The 21,513-nt window shown below is 37.7% G+C and overlaps 1 protein-coding gene and 1 long non-coding RNA gene across 2 annotated transcripts in view; both read left to right on the top strand.

Moving 5' to 3' along the window:
• Positions 1-21,513, top strand: part of LOC309843934 — a 1,014,078-nt gene that overhangs the window by 167,340 nt on the left and 825,225 nt on the right. The gene's annotated exons all lie outside the window — the stretch shown is intronic.
• TNFAIP6 (TNF alpha induced protein 6) lies at positions 1,342-16,911 on the top strand. Its single transcript, XM_082689951.1, has 6 exons — positions 1,342-1,539; positions 5,722-5,859; positions 7,797-7,958; positions 11,530-11,758; positions 13,755-13,795; positions 16,244-16,911. Exons 1-6 carry the CDS (start codon positions 1,446-1,448, stop codon positions 16,411-16,413), a joined length of 834 nt encoding a protein of 277 aa, XP_082546077.1. The 5' UTR covers positions 1,342-1,445; the 3' UTR covers positions 16,414-16,911.

Genomic DNA, 21,513 nt, shown 5'->3' with positions numbered 1-21,513 from the left:
TCTGACCACATCTGTGTTCTACACAGTCACACCCACGTGGTCTAGACTATGTCCTCTTTTGCACCAAACTAATGCTCTCTAACCCTGTCAGTGAGCGGATACAATTCCCTTATTTCTCTGTTGCTGTGGGGCCAAAATAGAGATTTTGAACCCTAATAATTTCATGCATACCTCAATGAGCATCCAGGGAATTTTGTACCCATAGACTATATCCCCACAATTGCTCTTTCCAGAAGAGATGAGAACAAGCCTTCAGTGTCCAGTGTCAAGATGCTTTGGGGATTCTAGGCTAACTTCAGATGGGGTGAGTCCAGAAAGTTGGCATTTTCAAAGGATTCCAATATCACTGGAGGGACTGAGAAAGCATGAGAGAAATGAATATGAGAGCAAATAGAAAGCAATTTGGCAGCAAGAGTAGAAAAACTAAAGAGCAAAGAATGGTGTCTAAGAAAGAGAGGCAAACGTTGCCCAAGATGGCTGTCAACAGGAAATGCCACTGGCATCAGAGCAAGGGGGCTATCACTAAGACCCAGGGACCCTACACAAAAAGAGTGGAAAGCCTGGGCTATTTTAAGGTATGGTGACTTCACTACTAATAATGATTACCTTTTGTTTTGATCATCTTCAAAGTTAGAGTGGTTTGGAGAAACCTAGGGCCATATCCTTATCAACTCTGACTAGCTACCCATCCATCTTTCTCCTCCAACTTCAAGAATTTGTGGTACCCCAAAGCTGCTGGAATGTCCTAAAGCTCTGAAATGGAGCTCTTTTTCTGGAAGCTGATGTATTTACCTGCTGACCACAATAAACCAAGGACTGCAACAGATCCAACCCCAGGCCAAACACAGACAGAAGGCAAAGATATCCTACATCACTGGATACAGTTTAGAGTTCGCCAAACTACGCACGCCTTTGCTTTAAATTTTCTATACAAGCTTGGCAATGTTTGGGGGAAAATTACAGTAACATTACCAGCATCAAGTTCAAGATTAGTGTTTAAGCCTAAACCCCACACTCCATAATTGACTTCCCGCAAATAAGACACTCGGGATTTCTCTTAAAACCCCTACTGAAGTTTTTTATTTTTGTTTTAATCATTGCTGAATCTACACCAAGTTACAAAAACTTCCTAATAGAGAAATGTCTGTGACAGACAGAATTAATAAGCCACTTTCTGAGTAGATGAATTTTAAAATGTAGATGATGGTTCTATAACCTTAGTTTGGGTTGCCAATGCAAATGAGTCAGAGGATTTGCTTCAGACACTGAGTTAATTGTGTAACTCTACAGTGAAAAATGCCATTGGAGAATACTTGCTGACCTCACAGTCCAAAAAAACCATTTAAAAGATGTGGAAACCAGATGTTTCAGTCACATTTCAGCCTCTGCTCTGAGAACTTACCCTGAGCAGCCTTAATAGGCTATTACGTCTCTGCAGCTGAGATATGATCATCTTAACTTACTTATTTGTCCTGCTGTGGGAAGAAGTTCACGGATGGGGATTCAAGAATGGAGTTTTTCATAACTCCATATGGCTTGGTAAGAAACTTCACTCATGAGCTGCTTTTTGGGGATGTTACTTCTTTGAATTGATGGAGAAGTGAATTGAAGCAAGAAAGTTTTTTGTTCTGTTTTAAGGCTGATATTTTCAAAGAAAATGTTGAAGAAAAACAGCTATTGGAATGCATGTGTCTTTAAAAAAAACTGTTCTTGCCTTCTAAAATTAAAAAAAAATAGCTTTTTTTTTAATAAAGCGAACTAGTCACTAGAAAATGGAAGTTAATATTTATATTCCATATGAGAAAATGTATTTTCAAAGCAGATGCGATGGTATTTGGTAGCGAAGGTTTGGCAAAATAAAAACACCATATTTTGTTTTTGTTTCAATGAGTTTGCATTCAGATTTTGTAGGAGGTAATTATAACAGAAATGTAAAAGGTAAGTTGGAATATACAATGATTTTATAATCATTTGCCTGTGTACTCTGACCTCTAATGTATATCTTGCTTTTTCCAAACATCTTTTGACTAGTTTGATGCAAAGCCAGCTTATAATACAAAATAAATGAGAAAACCTTGTATTTCTGAGTGGAGTCTCACCACTTTGACTCCTTTTGTTTGAGAGCTATCCATATAAATACTTTTCTACCCCTTTTGTTAGAACAGGAAAGTTTCTTTTACTGTTTTCTTTTGTTAAATGTAAAGAATGACATGTGTTTAACGTGAATATAAACAATAGACCAAAAAAGACCAAATAGAGAAAACCCAAAATACCCTTTATAGTACTCTAAACAATGTTTTCTCATGACACAAATTAATATTGCTTTATGTTCATGACTGTGTTTGATAGTGAAAAAATGTTTAATTACTCAAGAAGAAAACTGACAGATTCTTACATAAAATAAAGAAATACAGAGAGAGCAAAATTAACCTACGTCTTTTTCTAATGCTTGGTAAGCAGCACATGGTTGTGGAATATTTTCCCTTTCAGTGTGTTTCTCTCTGGTAATAACTGCAGCCATGCGGATTTCATTAAAAAGCTTGATTTGCAATGCACACAGCCTTGCCCCCTCTTTTTTCAGCTTGAGCCAGTGAACTAGTTTCATGCGGAAGAGGGCAATCCATTTGGCCAAAACGGGGTCTGGGACTTTCTCGAGGAGTGAACAAGGCTCTTTGTTTATTTTCCTTGCACATTAGCAACCTTAGAAAATATACACACTTTTGTTAGAAATGGAAAAAACTGCCATAAAGCTAAAGACTTAAATCCACATACATAAACCTTGAAACACTGTCAAACTAATGATCAAGCCATTTGGCACTGTTGTTGTTGTTTTTTTTAAGTGATGCTGTATATTACAAAAATGTGAACATGGACAATAGAAGTTCTGTCCTGGAGGTAAAGAGAAGCACACCCAAATGTTAATAGTATGCTGCGAATCTAAGGCTCGGGGTAATTGCACATTGCTTCAATCTGGGACAAATTATTGACCACTCAGCCTAACACAAATTGTTTACAGTTGGTTAGGTCAATATGGTATTAAATACTATTTAGAGAAGGAAGAGAGCCGGATAGGAAGGCAGGAATCTGTCAGCAGCTATCGCGAACAAGGCGCTTCAAACTTGGTCTCCGTTCCACTAGTAGTAAAATGAGAAGGTCAAAGTATGGGACCTCTAAGTTTCATTTTTAACTCTGGTGTCTTCCAGTTCCAGTTCCAGACCCCAATAGTAATTACTATTCCTCAAATAGTAATTTTTGTAATATAAAGATAAGACACATTAACTAATTTACATAGATGATGAAAATCAAAACTGCACAGATAAGCGATTGTTTTCAGCCATTGTATTGAATCTAAAAAAGAAGGACAAGTAACACTACCATGAGCTCCTACTAGGATCCAGAAGTTATGCTTTTGGGTTTTAATGATTTCTTTATTCCCAGAATAGCCAACATTATTTCCGTCTGATAGAAGAAGACACTGAGGTGTAGGCAGTAATTGGTACAAGGTTATACAACTCATCCAGTGAAGAACCAGGAGGAGAGAGTGGAGCCCACATGCTACTGTAGCCCATGCTAATAGAAAAAAAAGTAGTGGTGAAATACTCAGTTTTAATGAATGACTAGGGACTCTAAAAATAATAATAAATTATTATTCCTTCTGAAAGGTAAAACTTTTAAAATTAGGTACAAAGGACCATCTTCGTAATTTGAAATTCTGAATTGAGCAATGCTTTCAAACAAATGTGTGCTTAAAATTGTCAAATAGGTACCGGAGTTCTTAACCACTCATAAGGCAAAATAATAGGAAGTTTGTCACTCTTTCAGGAAAAATGTAGAATATTAACATTATTTAATGAATTTAAAATGATAGCATAGACTTTTCTACCATTTAAGTTACCAACCATCTCATGGCTAGACGAGTTCTAGTTACAAAAATTTAAGAAAAATTACTGGGAGGAAAACTTAAAATTATTTTTCAAAAACTGCTCTGTTAATTAATTTTTTCCCTATGAATGTCAGATTTTGATTAGGGAGTAAAAGACAAGGAAATCTTAGTTTGAGAAACATTTGCGCACATTAAAATAATTCCTACTAATAAAGATCTTGTAGTCTGTATTGTCAGGGAATAGGTACAATTTTAAACATTTTTGTTAATCTCTAATATGATCCATAAGTAAATTCAACATGTCTCCCTTCTCTACTAAAAGCTTTAGTACTCTTTTTTTTTTTTTTAAGATTTTATTTATTTGACAGAGAGAGATCACAAGTAGGCAGAGAGGCAGGCAGAGAGAGAGGAGGAAGCAGGCTCCCTGCTGAGCAGAGAGCCCCATGCGGGACTCGATCCCAGGACCCTGAGATTATGACCTGAGCCGAAGGCAGAGGCTTTAACCCACTGAGCCACCCAGGCGCCCCAAAGCTTTAGTACTCTTATACTGCAAAATAAAAGTACTTCTATTGCTCACTAGTGTCCAAGTTGCCCTGGGAAGTGGACTTGACCCACAGCGCTTAGCAGACCTCATGGTATGTTCTCAAAATAACCAAATTGGAAAGCAGCAGAACTTGAGTTAATGAGGTTTTACCAATATGAAGGACTCTTGGGCAGTAGGAGACTTTCAAACAGGAAGATAACGTTGATGTTCCTTGTGTTCCCTGACCTATGAGCATCAGATTGACTAAGGTCTTCAGTGCATAAGTGATGGGATGTTACCATACAACGTGTAAGAACAGGATCCCTTGCAGTCCAGAGAAACAGGGCAGGTGTCAAGCAGCATCTCCTATTGAACTGTGGGGGTGTCAGCTTTAGCCTGGGGAGGAGAGCAAGCACTACTACTGGACTCATGTCTTGCTGAATGCCAAGGAATATGTGGTCTCATTGGAAATGATCTTAATGGTAGCTGATTGTACAGGTTAGGGTACAAAGACTTGACCATAATCTGAAGGTCTACACAGAACGATGAGAGCTAATGTTATGATTATTGTCCTGGAAAAATTATCACATTGTTTCTATGGCAAAATGCACTCCAAACTCAAAACAATTTAAACAGTGATCTACTGGAAGACAATTTGCTTATGACTTACTCCCTAAAATATGCTGGGAACAACATGCTGGTAGTTCGGTGTACCCAATTTCTTCTCTGCTGTGTTTGAATCTTTCCCCCCCCTTAACGCAGTCTCTATTTTCTTTGGATTCTTTAAACCTTTCCTCAGTTTTTGATTTGTTTACTGAATTCTCAATCACAGTGCATTAGTCATTTCCCTCAAATGGATATTTTGGATTATTTTTCTCCATCATTGTGAGCCTACATAATGGATCAATTTTCATTGGTTTCTTTTGCCTTCACTTCCGCTCCCTCCCCGCATTGTTTACCTTTCCAAGTTTTTATTTGGTTTAAAAGAAAGCCCAAAAAAGTCGAAACTTTGTCACCTTTTGATAGTGTGGAAATACAAAGTTGCCTTACAGGTTTATTTCAGGCCATCAGTTCAGGACACATAATTTAGCCTCAAGTTTCTCCTATGTCCCCTAAAATTCCCCTAAAATTCCCTTCATTCATATTTTTTTTCAAAGCTTTCTAACAATGAAAACCTAGCCACCCGAGGCCACTGACCCGGGAAACTCTTTGGCAGGAACAATAGCTGATGCAATCTTCTAGATGAGGCCACAAAATTTCCCTTGTTCCACAAGACTGGATCACAGCATACTTACAACATTATGTGAATTCACAGAACAAGCAGCAGGTGTGTACCACAGAGAAGCGCGGGCTGGCAAGTACAAGCTCACCTACGCAGAAGCCAAGGCGGTGTGCGAATATGAAGGCGGCCGACTCGCCACCTACAAGCAAGTGGAGGCAGCCAGAAAAATTGGTAACTAATTTGACAATGATTTTTCTTCTTTTTCACCTTTGGGGGGAAAAAACCCCTCTACCCTTTCTATAACCCCTTCATAAGATTTCTCTCTCAATCCTTCCAATGTTTCTTTAAGCCCCTATGACGCGTCTAGGCTCTGGCTTCTCCATCTTCTCTGCCTAGAGCCAGTGGAAAGGTCTTAGTGCTAGCAACTTATTTGGGGTCACAACCCACTGTGAGCTAATATAATAGAAGTAAAAAAGCAAAGACATCGCTATCTCAACATCATTTCAATTCCTCATTAATTTTAATGCCACTTCTATTCATTTTTCATACTGTTCTATCTTTTCTTAACTTCTGAGTATGGGTTTTTTTAGCTGTTAAATGTTATTATGTTGAGTTTTATAAAGAAATTTTCTTCATAGAAGAAATACTGAATTTAGTGGCTTTTTTTCCCCAAAATATGTCTTTTTAAAGATTTATTTATTTATTTGAGAGAGAGAGAAAGAATGTGCACATGCTCGAGTGCACGGGGAGGTGGGGGAGGGGCAGAAGATGGAGAGAGAGGGAGAGGGCGAGAGAGTATTCCAAGAAGACTCCACTCTGAGCACAGAGACCCAGGCAGGTCACCATCTCACAACCCTGAGATCACAACTCCAACTGAAACCAAGAGTCAAACACTTAACCAACGGTGCCACCCAGGTACCCCTGTTTCTCAATTTCTTTAAGTTAAGTGGGAGAATGCATTCATACTTTAGGATCAAAAGGAAAATAAGCAGCTTGTAAGATGGTAGGAAAAAGAAACTGAGATCATGTCAGGAGACCTGGTGCAAACAAAGTGATTAACTAGTGCTAGTGCCTTCTTTTTTTTTTTTTTTTTTTAAGATTTTATTTATTTGACAGACAGTAGGCAGAGACCACAAGTAGGCAGAGAGGCAGGCAGAGAGAGGAGGAAGCAGGCTCCCTGCTGAGCAGACAGTCGGATGCAGGTCTTGATCCCAGGACCCTGAGATCATGACCTGAGCCGAAGGCAGAGGCTTTAACCACTGAGCCACCCAGGCGCCTGTGCTAGAGCCTTCTTTAAAAAAAAAAAAAAAAGCACCATGACCATCTCTCATGGTGGTTTTACAGGAGAATCCAAAGCCACCCCCATTCAGAACTCTCTCCATTGAAGAAACCCCTTTGTTGATTTAAAAAAAAAAAAAAAAAAAAAAGACAGTAGCAAAGCTTATGTTACTATTAAATATTACTCAGGATAAAAATAAAACCATTCTCTAAAAATCCCTAAATTCTGCCCAGCATATTGTTCAGTCTAGACCCACAGGTCTGTGCATGACACAGTACCTGAAACCATGCGTACAAAGACCAGGGCCATTATTGGCTGTCCTGGACCTTCAGTAAAACCGCTCTTGGACGGCAATGGGAAATACTTAGACAGGCTCTGAAGTTGGGCAAGGAACACAGGGCTGAGGCTTTGTTCAAAATTTATGAATATGTTTATCCTTATTCAAATTTCTTAAAATATTAGCAAATTTTAATTGATCCTGAAATAGAAACTACTTAAATTATCATTTGAAAAAAAATTGTTTTCCAGGATCAATGGTAATTTCAGAAATTATTTCATGGCACTTGATAGGTCATTTGTGAAAAGAAGCCAGCTGTGAACTTGGATTTTTCATATTCATGGTATGATTTCCAGTCCATCTGCCTCTTTTTTATTCAAGTAGGACGTCATTTTCTAGCAAAAGTTGGATGTTACATTTTATATGTTTTCAAACTTTATTTTTTTAAGAAAAATGTTTTTCAAAAAAATGAAAAGAAGAGAAAGAAAATAGTTTCTCTCCTTGTACTTACCTGGCTTTGGGCAGTTGAGAAGGGGCTACCTTTGTTAAGATGACCCTCACTCAGCTGAGGGGGTTTACCAGTTAGCCCATAGTCCTTTCCTTCTCTTGCAGGATTTCATGTCTGTGCTGCTGGGTGGATGGCCAAGGGCAGAGTTGGATACCCCATTGTGAAACCAGGGCCCAACTGTGGATTTGGAAAAACTGGGATTATTGATTACGGAATCCGTCTTAATAGGAGTGAAAGATGGGATGCCTATTGCTACAACCCACAAGGTTTGTTACAAATAATAATCTTATACTTTGCCAAAAACAGTTAGATGTTACTAAGAGGTTAGTAAATATAAATGGCTCCTCTCCCAGAGATAAACCAACTTGGTGATGAGAATTCTTTTTTTTTTTATTAAAGATTTTATTTATTTATTTGACAGACATAGATTACAAGTAGGCAGAGAGGCAGGCAGAGAGAACAAGGAGGAAGCAGGATCCCCGCTGAGCAGAGAGCCTGATGTAGGGCTCGATCCCAGGACCCTGAGATCATGACCTGAGCTGAAGGCAGAGGCTTTAACCCACTGAGCCTCCCAGGTGCCCTGGTGATGATAATTCTTAATAACAACAACCATTCCCGGAGTCGTTACGCTGGGCCAGACCCTGCCTGCTGCTCCTCTTCCACGCTGTCCGTATTCACGATGATTCTGCAAGAAGCTATTGTTATACCCATTATAGAAATCAGAACATTGAAAGTCGAAGAGCTTAATAACTTGCCAAAATCAAACAACCAATAGGCAGGATCTCAAATTCAGGTTTTTTCTATGCCACATCTTTTTCTATTCCCGACCACAAAGACGAAAAAAAAAAAAAAAAAGAAGTGGGTTATAAACTTGTCACAGTTAATTAGCTAAAACAACAAAGTGATACTACCAAATGTTAACTGTTCAAAATTTCCCCTTCGATAGAATGGGGGAAGAAAGAGACAAAATAAACTCTTCCCCTGATATTCCTGTGCATAAATTCTTAAACTTCCAAACTGAGCAACTCTCACTCTGTGGTTTTCACAATTACATGCTGGATATACTAGTTAGTTATTTTTATATAGTATATTTTTATTCATATTTTCCCATGATTGATTGTAGCTAGGAAAACTTTAAAGAGAAAATTAATTCAACATAACTACTATAAAGAGCTATTTTTTTGTTCATGTTTTTGGAGAAAAAATAGATTGTTCTTTTTTGGCTGCATTTCCTCCAGCATGATACTATGAAGAATTATAATATGTTCCCAAGTCTGCCTAATGTTTATGATCACAAGCATCCTCAGGTGTTGTCCTGTTCCAATCTGCCTTATAAGAAAGTTCCTATAGTGAAGATACAGTGAATTATAGTGAAGTTCTAGCATGTTACTATAGAATTTATTATTCAATGATATTAATCATTAGAGAATAGTTTCTCATGTTTTTAACTAAGCTTTATCTCAAAATAATGTGTATTCTACATAGAAAAGAATTTTTCCCAGAGCCATCATGTATTCCCACTTAAAACAAAATATGAATAAATATGTATAGTGCATTTATATAGGGCTATAATTTTCAAATCATTTTCACATACTTAAACCTTGTGTTATATTTAATTCTATATTTAGTTATTGTTAATAGTTCGTATATCTTCTTTTCTTCCCTCTTCCTTCCTTTTTCATTGGTATATTTACACAAGCAACTTTCTTTTGACTCTAAAGAGACACTTCTATTTCCAAGTATGTTCTCTGATTCTTCTTTTGCTTGATAAGGTTTAGGATCTCTGAGCATCTATTCAATCATTTCCATAGGGGAAATTTATCTCTAGGGCAAATAAAGAAGTGCTAATAGAAAGGTTCTTACAGTATTTCCTTGCCTTTTTATAAGGATGCCACCTTAACTTACAAATTTTTATAAATTCCTTTTGTCTCTCATCCAGGCAGAATCCTTTTTACTCTGGGAATATTTGTACAAAATCCTGGGAGACTTCTTCTTACTCTGGTCTCAGCTTACTTTTGGATTCAGTGACATGCTGATTTTTTAGGATGTGGTGAACCTGAAGGGGACTGGGGACCACCTGAACTAGTACTGGCGGAGGAACAGTTCAATGAAAAATAATTGTAATGAAGAAATCATAATGGTATCATAAAAATAAACCAATGGCTATCAATTGCTCAATAAAATACAGAGCTGAATAGCTAAATAGACAATCAAATTGGTCAATATTTGAACTGTTTCCTAATCTAATGGTATAGACAACAAAGATAGGATGGCATAGGACAGAGCAAATCACTCCCAAAACTGGCATTGCACATGCTATGTACACATACAAACTGCCACGTAATATTGAATAAGACAATAAGAACAGCTTATTTTATTTATTTATTTTTAAGATTTTATTTATTTATTTGACAGAGAGAGATCACAAGTAGGCAGAGAGGCAGGCAGAGAGAGAGGAGGAAGCAGGCTCCCCGCCGAGCAGAGAGCCCAACACGGGACTCGATCCCAGGACCCTGAGATCACGACCCGAGCCGAAGGCAGCGGCTCAACCCACTTAGCCATCCAGGCGCCCTGAGAACAGCTTACATTTTACATAACACCCTGAAGTTATCTTCCATGTTACTATCCTTAGAATAATGTTGTGAAGTAGGTAATAGGAGAGGCATGGTTATATTTAATTTACCAGGGAAGAAACTGAAGTATTGAGAGGTACAGAGATCAGACTAGATTCCTTGACCTTCTTTTGTCACTTTCCCTAAGATCCTGTTTGGCCCTGGGGGAGATAAGCTTCCTTACCTTCTATGATATTAAGAATTCTAACACTTTTTTTTTAAAGGATCTTTTTCAAAGGATAATATTCTTGGAAAAAGCCTCTGATTGAAAAATGTCTTGGAATGCTACCCACAGTCACCACCACTATTCACATTATTTTGAGTTTCCAGATGGTAGATACTTATTTGATCCAAAATCAAAATTAACCGGGGGTTTTCCATACCTTTCATTCCGGGTCACCCAGTAAAATCATGGGTTCGGCAGAGGTTGTTTGATTGTTCTCATCCCAGGCTATAAGGCATGGCAGAAATCTGTAAAATAACAAATGACTTGAAAAAACAAACATGAATACCTCTGTCAAATCCTCAAATATTAGGATTAAGGTGTTAGTTTAAAACCAGTGAAAGGAGTATAAAATGATAATAAATTATTCCTTCTAACTGGATTAGAGTGACTTTCAAGGTCTCTTGTGACTCTGAAATTCTATAATGATTTTCCATACAGAATTTATTGGACTCATTATTCTAAAAAGTCCTTGAAGACACAGTATTGATACCACAGGACAAAATCACAGCCATCTTGATTGAGCTGTTGATAATGGCGTATACATATTCATCAAAATACATGAACATATACATCTGAGACTTATACATTCTTTAAAAAAAAAGATTTTATTTTTAAGTAATCTCTACAGCCAACATGGGGCTTGAACCCACAACCCCAAGATCAAGATTTGCACGCTCCCCGAGCCCTGAGGCTTGTGCATTCTAAGCTGAAAAGATAAAATACAAAAAAAGTACAAGAACACAATTATTTAAATTGCAATTTTTTTCTTGTCACTTTTCCTGTCATTTCATACAAATTCAGTGTATATTCATTTGAAAGAATTTACCAATGAATAATGAAAATATTCATTTATTCTTTAGCTGTAAGTATGTGTATTTAATATTTTATTAAAAGCACTAAGAAGTGCATATCAGTTTAAAATACGGATAATATTTTATCTAATGCTTTCTTTCTTTCCTTTTTTGTTTTTTGTTTGTTTGTTTGTTTTATCCATTTTAGCAAAGGAGTGTGGTGGTGTTTTTACAGATCCAAAGCGAATTTTTAAATCTCCAGGCTTCCCAAATGAGTACGATGATAACCAAATCTGTTACTGGCACATTAGACTCAAGTATGGTCAACGTATTCACCTGAGCTTTTTGGACTTTGACCTTGAAGATGATCCAGCTTGCTTGGCTGACTATGTTGAAATATATGACAGTTATGATGATGTCCATGGTTTTGTTGGAAGGTACGTGTTTCCCCATATAAAGAGTAAAAAATACCTTCAATATCTTGTTTGATGTTTCTTTAATTTTCTTCAATGTTCCCCACAGTTATTGATTCTCTAGTATTTTTACTCCCTGGCAACACCATATCCTTTTTTAGCAAAGATTTTTCTTAGTATGTGAAGCCAGTCAGCTGCTGCATGTTCTTGTAATTAGTGTTCTTGTAATTAAAATAGTGACAGCTGCCTTTTGATTACTATTAAGTTGTAAGCATTAAATAGTCTATTTAAAAGACTTCAGGGCTGGGGCGCCTGGGTGGCTCAGTGGGTTAAAGCCTCTGCCTTCAGCTCAGGTCATGATCTCGTGGTCCTGAGATCACCACACCAGGCTGTCTGCTCAGCGGGGAACCTGCTTCCCCCTCTCTCTCTGTCTGCCTCTCTGCTTACTTGTGATATCTCTCTCTGTCAAATAAATAAATAAAATCTAAAAAAAAAAAAAAAAGGAAGGAAGGAACGAATAAGCAAAGTATAGCCCCTTCTCTCACAAAATCTACCTAATCATACAGTGGAACTCTTCTTTAAAATAGCTTTCTTTGACATAAAAAACAAGTGCTCCTTTCCTCAATATTTTTCCCTTGGGTTTTCAACATCCTGGGACACAACATTCTGTGTTGCCATTCTGAATCTTCAATATAATTTAAACTTTGAATGTCTCACAAAATATTACAAATCAAAGCATATTAATTATGTGTTTTATTTTTTTAGCCCCCCACTTAATAATGTGTATCTGAGACTATCCAGTATCAACAGACTATCAGTTATCAATTTTCCATTATCCATGACAGTAATTTAATAAAAGAAAATGGTAAGGATTAAAATTATTAAAATAATTTAAAATGACAAATTAAAATAATTTAATTATTAAAATAATTAAAAACTAAAATAATTATTAAAATAATTAAAAATTTTTAGTTTGTTGTGACTTTGAAATGCGTAACTTAAACACCAAGAAAAAGATACACATTTCTTGCATACAGGAGTAACAACTTTTGGAGGGAAATTTGTTTTGTTTTGTTTTATTCTGCTTTTTGGCTGACAGATTACTGCTATAGATGAAGCAGGGTTGGAGAAATTAAGAGCAAAACATTTGTTGAAAGAACGAACATCCTACCTTGAGACTCAAGATGATATTTTCATTCTAAACCTAGCTTCACAAATCAATTACAGCCCTAGATAAAATCATATACTGTTTTTTTAAAAGGTTTTCCATAGACTAATTTGTCACTTATCAGATTATGTGATAAATTCTTCCCTTTTATGTAATGTACAAGGAAGTTCCTTTCAAGTCGATTCAGATAAAAACCAGTCCCTCCCTCTTGTAAGGTCCAACATAATTTTCCACATTCAAATCAGTCTACTCTAGAATTCGAATTAGTAATACCATCAGCCATACACATATTCCTCTTTAACCATGAAGAAACTTTATAGGATTAATCGGAATCAAATTTAAAATTTTCCAGAGAGATTAATATTTTCTACTATACAAATAATTTTGCAAGTACACACAGTAGAAATGTCACATGTCCTTTTTTCAGAATCTCGTTTATATTCTCAGGTTATTTGAAACAACAAACTTTGTTTTAATCCTTCTTCTCCCTTACAAATTCAAGTTAAAAAAAAAAATAAAAAGTTTTGGGCACCTGGGTGGCTCAGTGGGTTAAAGTCTCTGCCTTCGGCTCAGGTCATGATCCCAGGGTCCTGGAATCAAGTCCCACATCAGGCTCTCTGCCCAGCGGGGAGCCTGCTTCCTCCTCTCTCTCTGCCTGCCTGTCTGCCTACTTGTGATCTCTGTCTGTCAAATAAATAAATAAAATCTTTTAAAAAAATAAAAAGTTTTAAATAATAGGAAAACGAGACATTACTTAGGAAAAATAAAGCACTTTAATTACAGGTCAGAGCCACTTAATAGCCGTGTAATATTCTTCTGTGTAACTTCTCTTTTTTGAAAATTTCCTTTCAGATACTGTGGAGATGAACTTCCAGAAGACATCGTTAGCACAGGTAATGGCTCTAAATTGAGACGTAGGACTATGATTTGTTTTTCCGTAGTGTCACTGAAAGTGAAGAACCCAGTAGTCATTACTATTAACTTTTTAAAGTTAAGAGAACCATTGGGTGAGATGTAGCTTACCAGTTTGCAAAATGTAGTGTTCATACTTAGAACTTAATGCCAACCCCTTATACCAAAAATGCGTAGACTCATCAGGTGAAGGAATGCAGTTTGAGATGGTCTTGAGTCTGCAAATCCCTGAATTTTGCTATGGGTTATGACATCCATAAAATGTGGAAATAAAAGACCAAAGTTTTTTTTATCAATAAAGGATTGAGAGGTATTTTCAGAAGTATTAACATTGTTAAAAATATCTTCTGTCACTGAAAAAATGTTACATCACACTTAACTGCATTTTTATCTTTGGACAGCATTCCCTACAGTGTTGTGAAGAGCCGTTCTATGAAACATTTTTAATAGGTGTTGCAGGAGAAAAGAACATTAAGGTCAAGGGAACTGGGGAAACATTGGTTTAAACTATGTTAAACAGGTCTCTTTATTGGAAGATGTCAGAGAGCTTTTAATATGCTAATTATGCATAGTAAATCTCAAAAGGCTAGCTAGGGTTGGCAAAGTGTTCCAAATCTTTTTAATTCCTGCCAATTACTTTTGTGACTTTGTCACATGCAATGTACCTCAAGCAATGAGTTTGTAGTAGTATATATGTATATCCAGAAGAAATGCCTCTGCCATTGCCCCATACTGCTATTTTCTGGCTAAGAACCTTCACTTTCCTAGATGTTTTTGTTGATTTCTTCTTATTTCCATCCCTAGCACGAGTAGTTGGCATTCTGACTTGCTCTTTTTTTCCTCCAAGTCATAAAGTTATCACAGTGTTTCTGCAACTAAAAACAACAAAATAACACAACTGTAATTTCTGAGTAGTCCTGAGCTCAGATAAGACTAGCTAAATTACTCCCACACCCTAGCCTGAAGGCCCGAAATTCTCATGAAATTCTCATTTATGCGTCAATATTACAAGAAATAAAACTTCTTATTCAATCCTGGAATGATTAGTGCTTAAAAATTATTCATTCATTCTCTGTTACAATCTCCCTGGTAAGGGCAGCCCATTAAACTGTTTATCTCATTCTTTTCTTGAGAACGTATTTTACGTTAACAGAAAGTTAAAAGTACATAGGAGCCATCCATAGGAGTTAGGAGATTAGAATCCTATTTTTAAAAAAAAGAAAGAAAGAAACAGAGAATCAAAGCCTGAAGCTTCACATTTCTTTGTTTTGTCTAAAACAGAAAAAAACTTAACTGCTAGCATAATCGAAACAGTGTTGTTTTTTTTTTAACACTACTGCAAGAAAAAAAACCCCACACCATTTATTATTCAAAGAGAAACAAATCAACACACAGAACAGAACACAATTAAACAAAACAGCCAAAGATTTAGCAAAAAAGCAAGAGGAGGAAATTGATATCAAGGAATAGAAAAAGATTTAAAATACATTTGAAGTATAATTTTAACCAGTCAAGTATAATGCTGTTAACATTTTGGTCTAGTTTTCGTCTTAAATATGTGCTTACTCACCCCAGGATATTTATATTAAAAAACAAGATCAGAAAATGAATGAACTAAAAACTACCCAGAAACTGTACCACTTTAATAAATGGTATATAAAGGAAGAATATCACCACTCTCCCCATCTCTGCCCACCCAAGAAAGGCATTGGATGATTCAGGTGTTTCCCTGTATTTTATAAACATGGTATACACAGATATCATGGACATATTTCCAAGGCAGCATACAGTATGTAGATCATTCAAATTTGTTTTTTTAAAATTTCATTTATTTATTTGACAGAGAGAGAGAGAAAGAACAAGTAGGCAGAGAGGAGGAAGCAAGCTTCCTGCTGAACAGAGAGCCCAATGCGGGCCCAATCCCAGGACTTTGAGACCATGACCCGAGCCGAAGGCAGAGGCTCAACCCACTGAGCCACCCAGGCCCCCCTCAAATTCGTTTTAACGACTGCCTACTAGGTCCCTATATGAATGTACCATAATTTATTGTGTACCAATATTTAACATCCTAAAGATGATTGTTTCTGATTTTCTTTTCTTGTACTATTCAACATTTCACTGGAGATTTTTTTTTTTTAAGATTTTATTTATTTGACAGAGAGTGATACAGCCAGAGAGGGAACACAAGCAGGGGAGGGAGAGAGGGAGAAGCAGGATCCCGCCAAGCAGGGAGCTCCATGCCGGGCTCCATCCCAGGACCCTGGGATCATGACCTGAGCTGAAGGCAGTCGCTTAACCTACTGGTCCACCCACGTGTCCCTGGTTCATGAATTTTTATATTCTCTTCTAAGAATGATGAGTCTCTAGACTGCCAGCCAAATCAAAGCAGAGTAACATCTTTGGTCTTTTGCACTCCCCCTCCTCCCCAGGAAATGTCATGACCTTGAAGTTTCTCAGTGATGCTTCAGTGACTGCAGGAGGTTTCCAAATCAAGTATGTTGCAGTGGATCCGCTATCCAAATCCAGTCAAGGAAAAAACACAAGTACTACTTCTACCGGAAATAAAAACATCTTAGCTGGAAGATTTAGCCATTTATAAAACAACAAAAAAGGACACTCACTGTTTACATTTGTATCTTTTGGAACCCCTCTGATCTCACTTTAATATTATTATTAATAGCATTTATTTATTTTCTAAATGTGAAAGGCAATCCCTGATAATTTTGGGAAAATTGGAAAATATAGAAAAAATCTCTCATAATCCCACTGCATGAAAATAACAACAAACATTAACACTTACATATTTTTCCTTTAGTTATTTTTCAATTTGTGGTATATGTATATATGTATCTATATGTATTTGTACTTGAAATTTTGGAATCCGGCTCCATGTACAGTTTTATATGAGTTTTTTTAACTTTGAATTTTATGGCTTAAGCATTTTCTGGATCATTAAGTATTCTGCAAAAACATAATTTTGAACAGCTGTAAAATATTCCATGGTATAATTCTTCCATACTTTATTTAAGCCTGTCTCTACTGTGGGAATTTAAAGTTGCTTTCAAAAATATTGCTGCAATAAATGTCCTTGAATATACATATTTGTACAGCTCTCTAATTATTTGGGATAGGGTCCTTGAAGTAGAATTACTGGCTCAGATATTAATTAAAATAGAATTTTCTTAGGGCCCCTGGCTGGCACAGTCAGTAGAACATGCAACCTTCATCTTGACATCATGAGTTCAAGCACCACGTTGCGGGGAGGCGGAATTTACTTTAAAAAATAATAAAATAGGGGCACCTGGGTGGCTCAGTGGGTTAAAGCCTTTGTCTTCGGCTCAGGTCATGATCTCAGGGTCCTGGAATCGAGCCCTGCATCGGGCTCTCTGCTCAGCAAGATGCCTGCTTCCCCTTCTCTCTCTGCCTGCCTCTCTGCCTACCTGTGATCTCTGTCTGTCAAATAAATAAATAAAATCTTTAAAAAATAATAATAATAAAATAAATGTACAGCTTTTAAAAAATAGAATTTTCTCTTTTATGGGCAAAAGCAACATGTCATTATGGTTTGAATTTCTAGTGAGATTAATGGTCGGTTTATATATTTTAGATCAGTTTTATTTCTTTTGTGAATTATTTTTTCATGTCTTTCACCCATTTTTTTACTTATATCATCTTTTATTGACTTACAAGAAATCAGTATAAATCAGATATGTAATTTCATGTCTGTCATATATATGTTACAATTTTATGTGAAGTTTGATTTTTATAATTTTTATTAAAAGCTAAATTTTATTTACAGTCATACCTACTGATCTTGCTTCAGTCCCCTCTCTTTACATTTAGAATGAATAGTCCCATGACAACATGATATGTTTATTCATTAACTTTTTTTTCCTTATTGTTTTATGGCTTTGCTTTCATAGAAGGAAGAAGTCATAGTTGCTACCTTTTATATGAGGGGTAATGGTTACTATCCAATTAAATTAAAAAAAAAAAAGTTTGTGCCTGGCACTGTTCTGGACACTTAGGAAACACTCAAGAACCAAATGAACAAAAATCCCCAGGCTTGGGGAGTTTATGTTCTGGGGAAGGAGAGAAACAATAGTAAAACATGATAAATTAGTACACTATGTGTTAGAAATAGAGACTTCTTTATTAAATTACTAATGGAGGGGCACCTAGGTGGCTCAATGGGTTGGAGCCCCTGCCTTCAGCTCAAGTCATGATCCCAGAGTGCTGGGATCGAGCCCTGAATCGGGCTCTCTGCTCGCGGGGAGCCTGCTTCTCTCTCTCTCTCTCTGCCTGCCTCTCTGCCTACTTGTGATCAGTCTGTCAAATCAAAAATAAATAAATAAATAAACAAATAAATAAATAAAATTACTAATGGAATGAGTATAGATTAAAAAAAAAAAAGGCTAAGAACTGAGACCTGGGAGAGGAAGATTAGCAGAGAAGACTGAGAAGGAGCAAAGGATAAATTAGAAGGAATATCCCTTGGGGTCCCAGAAGCCTAATGGAAAACCTATCAAGGAGGAGAATGTGATCAACTGTTAAATGCTGCCAGCAGATCTACAAAGATGAGTGCTAAGAAAAACCACTGGCTTCAGCAACAGGAAGATGGTTGGTGACCTTAAGGAGCAGTCTTTGGGGGGTGGAGGCAAAGGCCCACCAGAGTGTTCCTATAGAGTGAAGTAGAGGAGATCACGGGAGACAGTGAGTCTGGCAACCAATGAAATGGAGCCATTGGGAAAACTGGGTTGAAAGACTTTCTTGATGGGAATGAACTTAGAGAAATGAGAGATGCTGGGGCCATTTTTCTGAGTCCGGACAGTAGTCAGGGTCCTGGCAGGAAGGAGATGACACAGTCAAAAGAGGGAAACTGAAGAGATTATCACAGAGATGTGAGCTGACTTTATAGAAAGCCGTCAAAGAATGGTGAATCATTAAATGCTCATCACAGAAGGAGGATACTCTGGAAGAGAAAAATCAGGGCAGTTATATATGAATCCAGAATGAGAACTTCCTTGATAAGAAAGGGTTGCCCAACCGAAGCTGAAATACGGTTCTGCCAACCCAAGTCTCTGGGAAGGGATCACAGGCAAATACCCCAGTTTCTCCCTCCTCCTATACGTTAATGTCCTGCTAGTGCTTCCTACTATCTGAACCCAAAGAGAAATCAGAATATGAGGAAGCCTGGCTAGTGCTGTTCACAGAGATTAGCTCTGTGGTCCAAAGCAGGAAGTCAGAGCATAGATCTAGAGGGGTAAGAGGAGGACGTCTGTCATCTTGGATCAAAGGAGAGTGGTTCTAGTGCACAAATGGAGGGACTGGCTTTAGATAGCAGCATGGGTGGTCCTTCCCATAGTCCCTCTTTTATGCCATGTATCCTTTAACAGTTGAAACCTATGACTACTACTCATGTTATGTTTTATTTATTTTATATTTAATTTAATTTAACTTTTAATATTTTTTTTAAGGATTTTATTTATTTGGCAGACAGAGATCACAAGAAGGCAGAGAGAGAGAGAGAGGAAGGGAAGCAGGTTCCCCGCTGAGCAGAGAGCCCGATGGGGGGCTCCATCCCAGGACCCTGGGATCATGACCTGAGCTGAAAGCAGAGGCTTTAACCCACTGAGCCACCCAGGCGCCCCTTAGTTTTTTTATTTTATGTGTGTTCCATTCCCAATGTGAGGCTTGAGCACATAACCCTGAGATCCAGAGTGGCATGCTCTACCAACTGAGCCAACCAGGCATCCCCTCAGTATTGTTTTCAAATTCATAAGCTACAAAGGAGTACAAAGAAAATCAATTATTTTGAAACACCATTATAAAATCATTTATCAAATCAAATCTGTGGGTGCCTGGTGGCTCAGGGGGTTAAAGCCTCTGTCTTTGGCTCAGGTCATGATCCCAGGGTCCTGGGATGGAGCCTAGAATCGGGCTCTCTGCTCAGCAGGGAGCCTGCTTCCTCCTGTTTCTCTACCTACTTGTGATCTCTGTCTGTCAAATAAATAAATAAAATCTTTAAAAAAATCAAATCTGTGATATTTTAATGTGTTTCTACATTAATGCTATAAATAATATCTAGTATTGTACTTAATAAACACATAAATTTTTTATTTTAGTTTTAAAAGATTTTATTTATTTATTTGACAGAGAGAGAGACAGCAAGAGAGGGAACACAAGCAGGAGCAGAGGAAGAGGGAGAAGCAGGCTTTCTGCTGAGCAGGGAGCGCGACACAGGGCTTGATCCCAGGACCCTGGGATCATGACCTGAGCAGAAGGCAGATGCTTAACGACTGGCCACCTAGGTGCCCCATAACTACCATAATTTTTAAAAAGTGATACATATGTGTACAATATTCTGAAGTAGATACAAAAACTGTCTCATGACAAAAGCATAGGCCCTGCTACTGTGGTTTACTACCTACATTCACAGTTGAAGAAAATGACTAGACTTCAGTTAAGAGTTATTAGAAATAAAGATTGATTTCCACATGCAAGATCATGATGTCCTGGATTAACTCCAAAGATCCATTTGGAAGAAGGTACAGTGTGAGGACAGACGCTTCCCTGTAGAGAGATATGTGGGAATCTGCACGGCTCTCTTCTGCTTGTCTTGAATTTCTCAGTAAACAGTTAAGTCATGTGCCAAGAATGAGTATGGAGAGGGGCGCTTGGGTGGTTCACACAGTTAAGCATCTGCCTTCAGCTCAGATCATGATCTCAAGGTCCTGGGATTGAGCCCTGTGTCAGGCTCCCTGCTCAACAGGGAGTCTGCTTGTTCTCTCCTTCTGCCCCACCACTCATGCTTTCTCTCTCTCTTTCGCTCTCAAATAAATAAATAAAATTTTTAAAAGAAAAAAAAAAAGAATGAGGATGAAGAAGTAAATGTATGAGGTTTGAGAAGACAGGAGAAGGCATGAGAGGGTCTTCTAGGAAAGTGGGAAAGAGAATGGACCAGAAAAATCCCATGTGGGTACCAGGCAGACTCAAGAGCTCATGTCAAATTTGTGGTATGGACTTGACTTGCTGGTCAGCGAGGCTATGTTTTCCTCCAGTCTTGTTCAGCTACACACAGACAAAGACAGATTGGGGGAGACCTGGAGCCATCAGAGCTGGGTTTTCACCAAGTAAGTAGGACGAGAGATGGGCAAGGGAGTAGGGGATGTGCGTAAAGAGGGACTGTGATGATAACGCATGGAATTTATTTTGATAAGAAGGGAAAAGGGGAGTTTGAGGAAATGGGAGACAGTGAAGAAGTGTAGACTCAATGAAGTGAAGATCCCATAAGGATTGTAGAATCAGAGGATGTGGGGGATGCAGCAGAGAGACAGGAGGTAGTGGTCAGAGAATGGGACTTTAAATATAATCTTTTGTGGTAAGCAGACTAGCACCCCCTTTCCCAGGATTTTACATCCCAATCTCCAGAACCTATGAATATGATACTTTATGTGGCAAAAGGGACTTTGCCCACAGGATTAAATTAATAGCTCCTTCAAACAGGAGATTAGCCTAGTGTCCAGGTTAGCCCAATGTAATCATAAGGATTCTTAAAAGTGGATGAGGAGGGGTGCCTGGGTGGCTCAGTGGGTTAAGCCGCTGCCTTCGGCTCAGGTCATGATCTCAGGGTCCTGGGATCGAGTCCCGCATCGGGCTCTCTGCTCAGCAGGGAGCCTGCTTCCTCCTCTCTCTCTCT

This window comes from Mustela nivalis (genome assembly GCF_964662115.1).
Source record: "Mustela nivalis genome assembly, chromosome: 11".
Lineage (NCBI taxonomy): Eukaryota > Metazoa > Chordata > Mammalia > Carnivora > Mustelidae > Mustela > Mustela nivalis.
Note: the sequence above shows the minus strand (reverse complement) of the source record. Positions and strands in the feature narration are given on the sequence as shown.

Excerpts from the sequence above, each read along its gene's own strand:
- TNFAIP6 (XM_082689951.1), top strand. The coding sequence starts at position 1,446 with ATGATCATCTTAACTTACTTATTTGTCCTGCTGTGGGAAGAAGTTCAC. Across the intron at positions 1,540-5,721 it reads TCATAACTCCATATGGCTTG|AACAAGCAGCAGGTGTGTAC; the intron begins GTAAGAAACTTC and ends GTGAATTCACAG. Across the intron at positions 5,860-7,796 it reads GGAGGCAGCCAGAAAAATTG|GATTTCATGTCTGTGCTGCT; the intron begins GTAACTAATTTG and ends CTTCTCTTGCAG.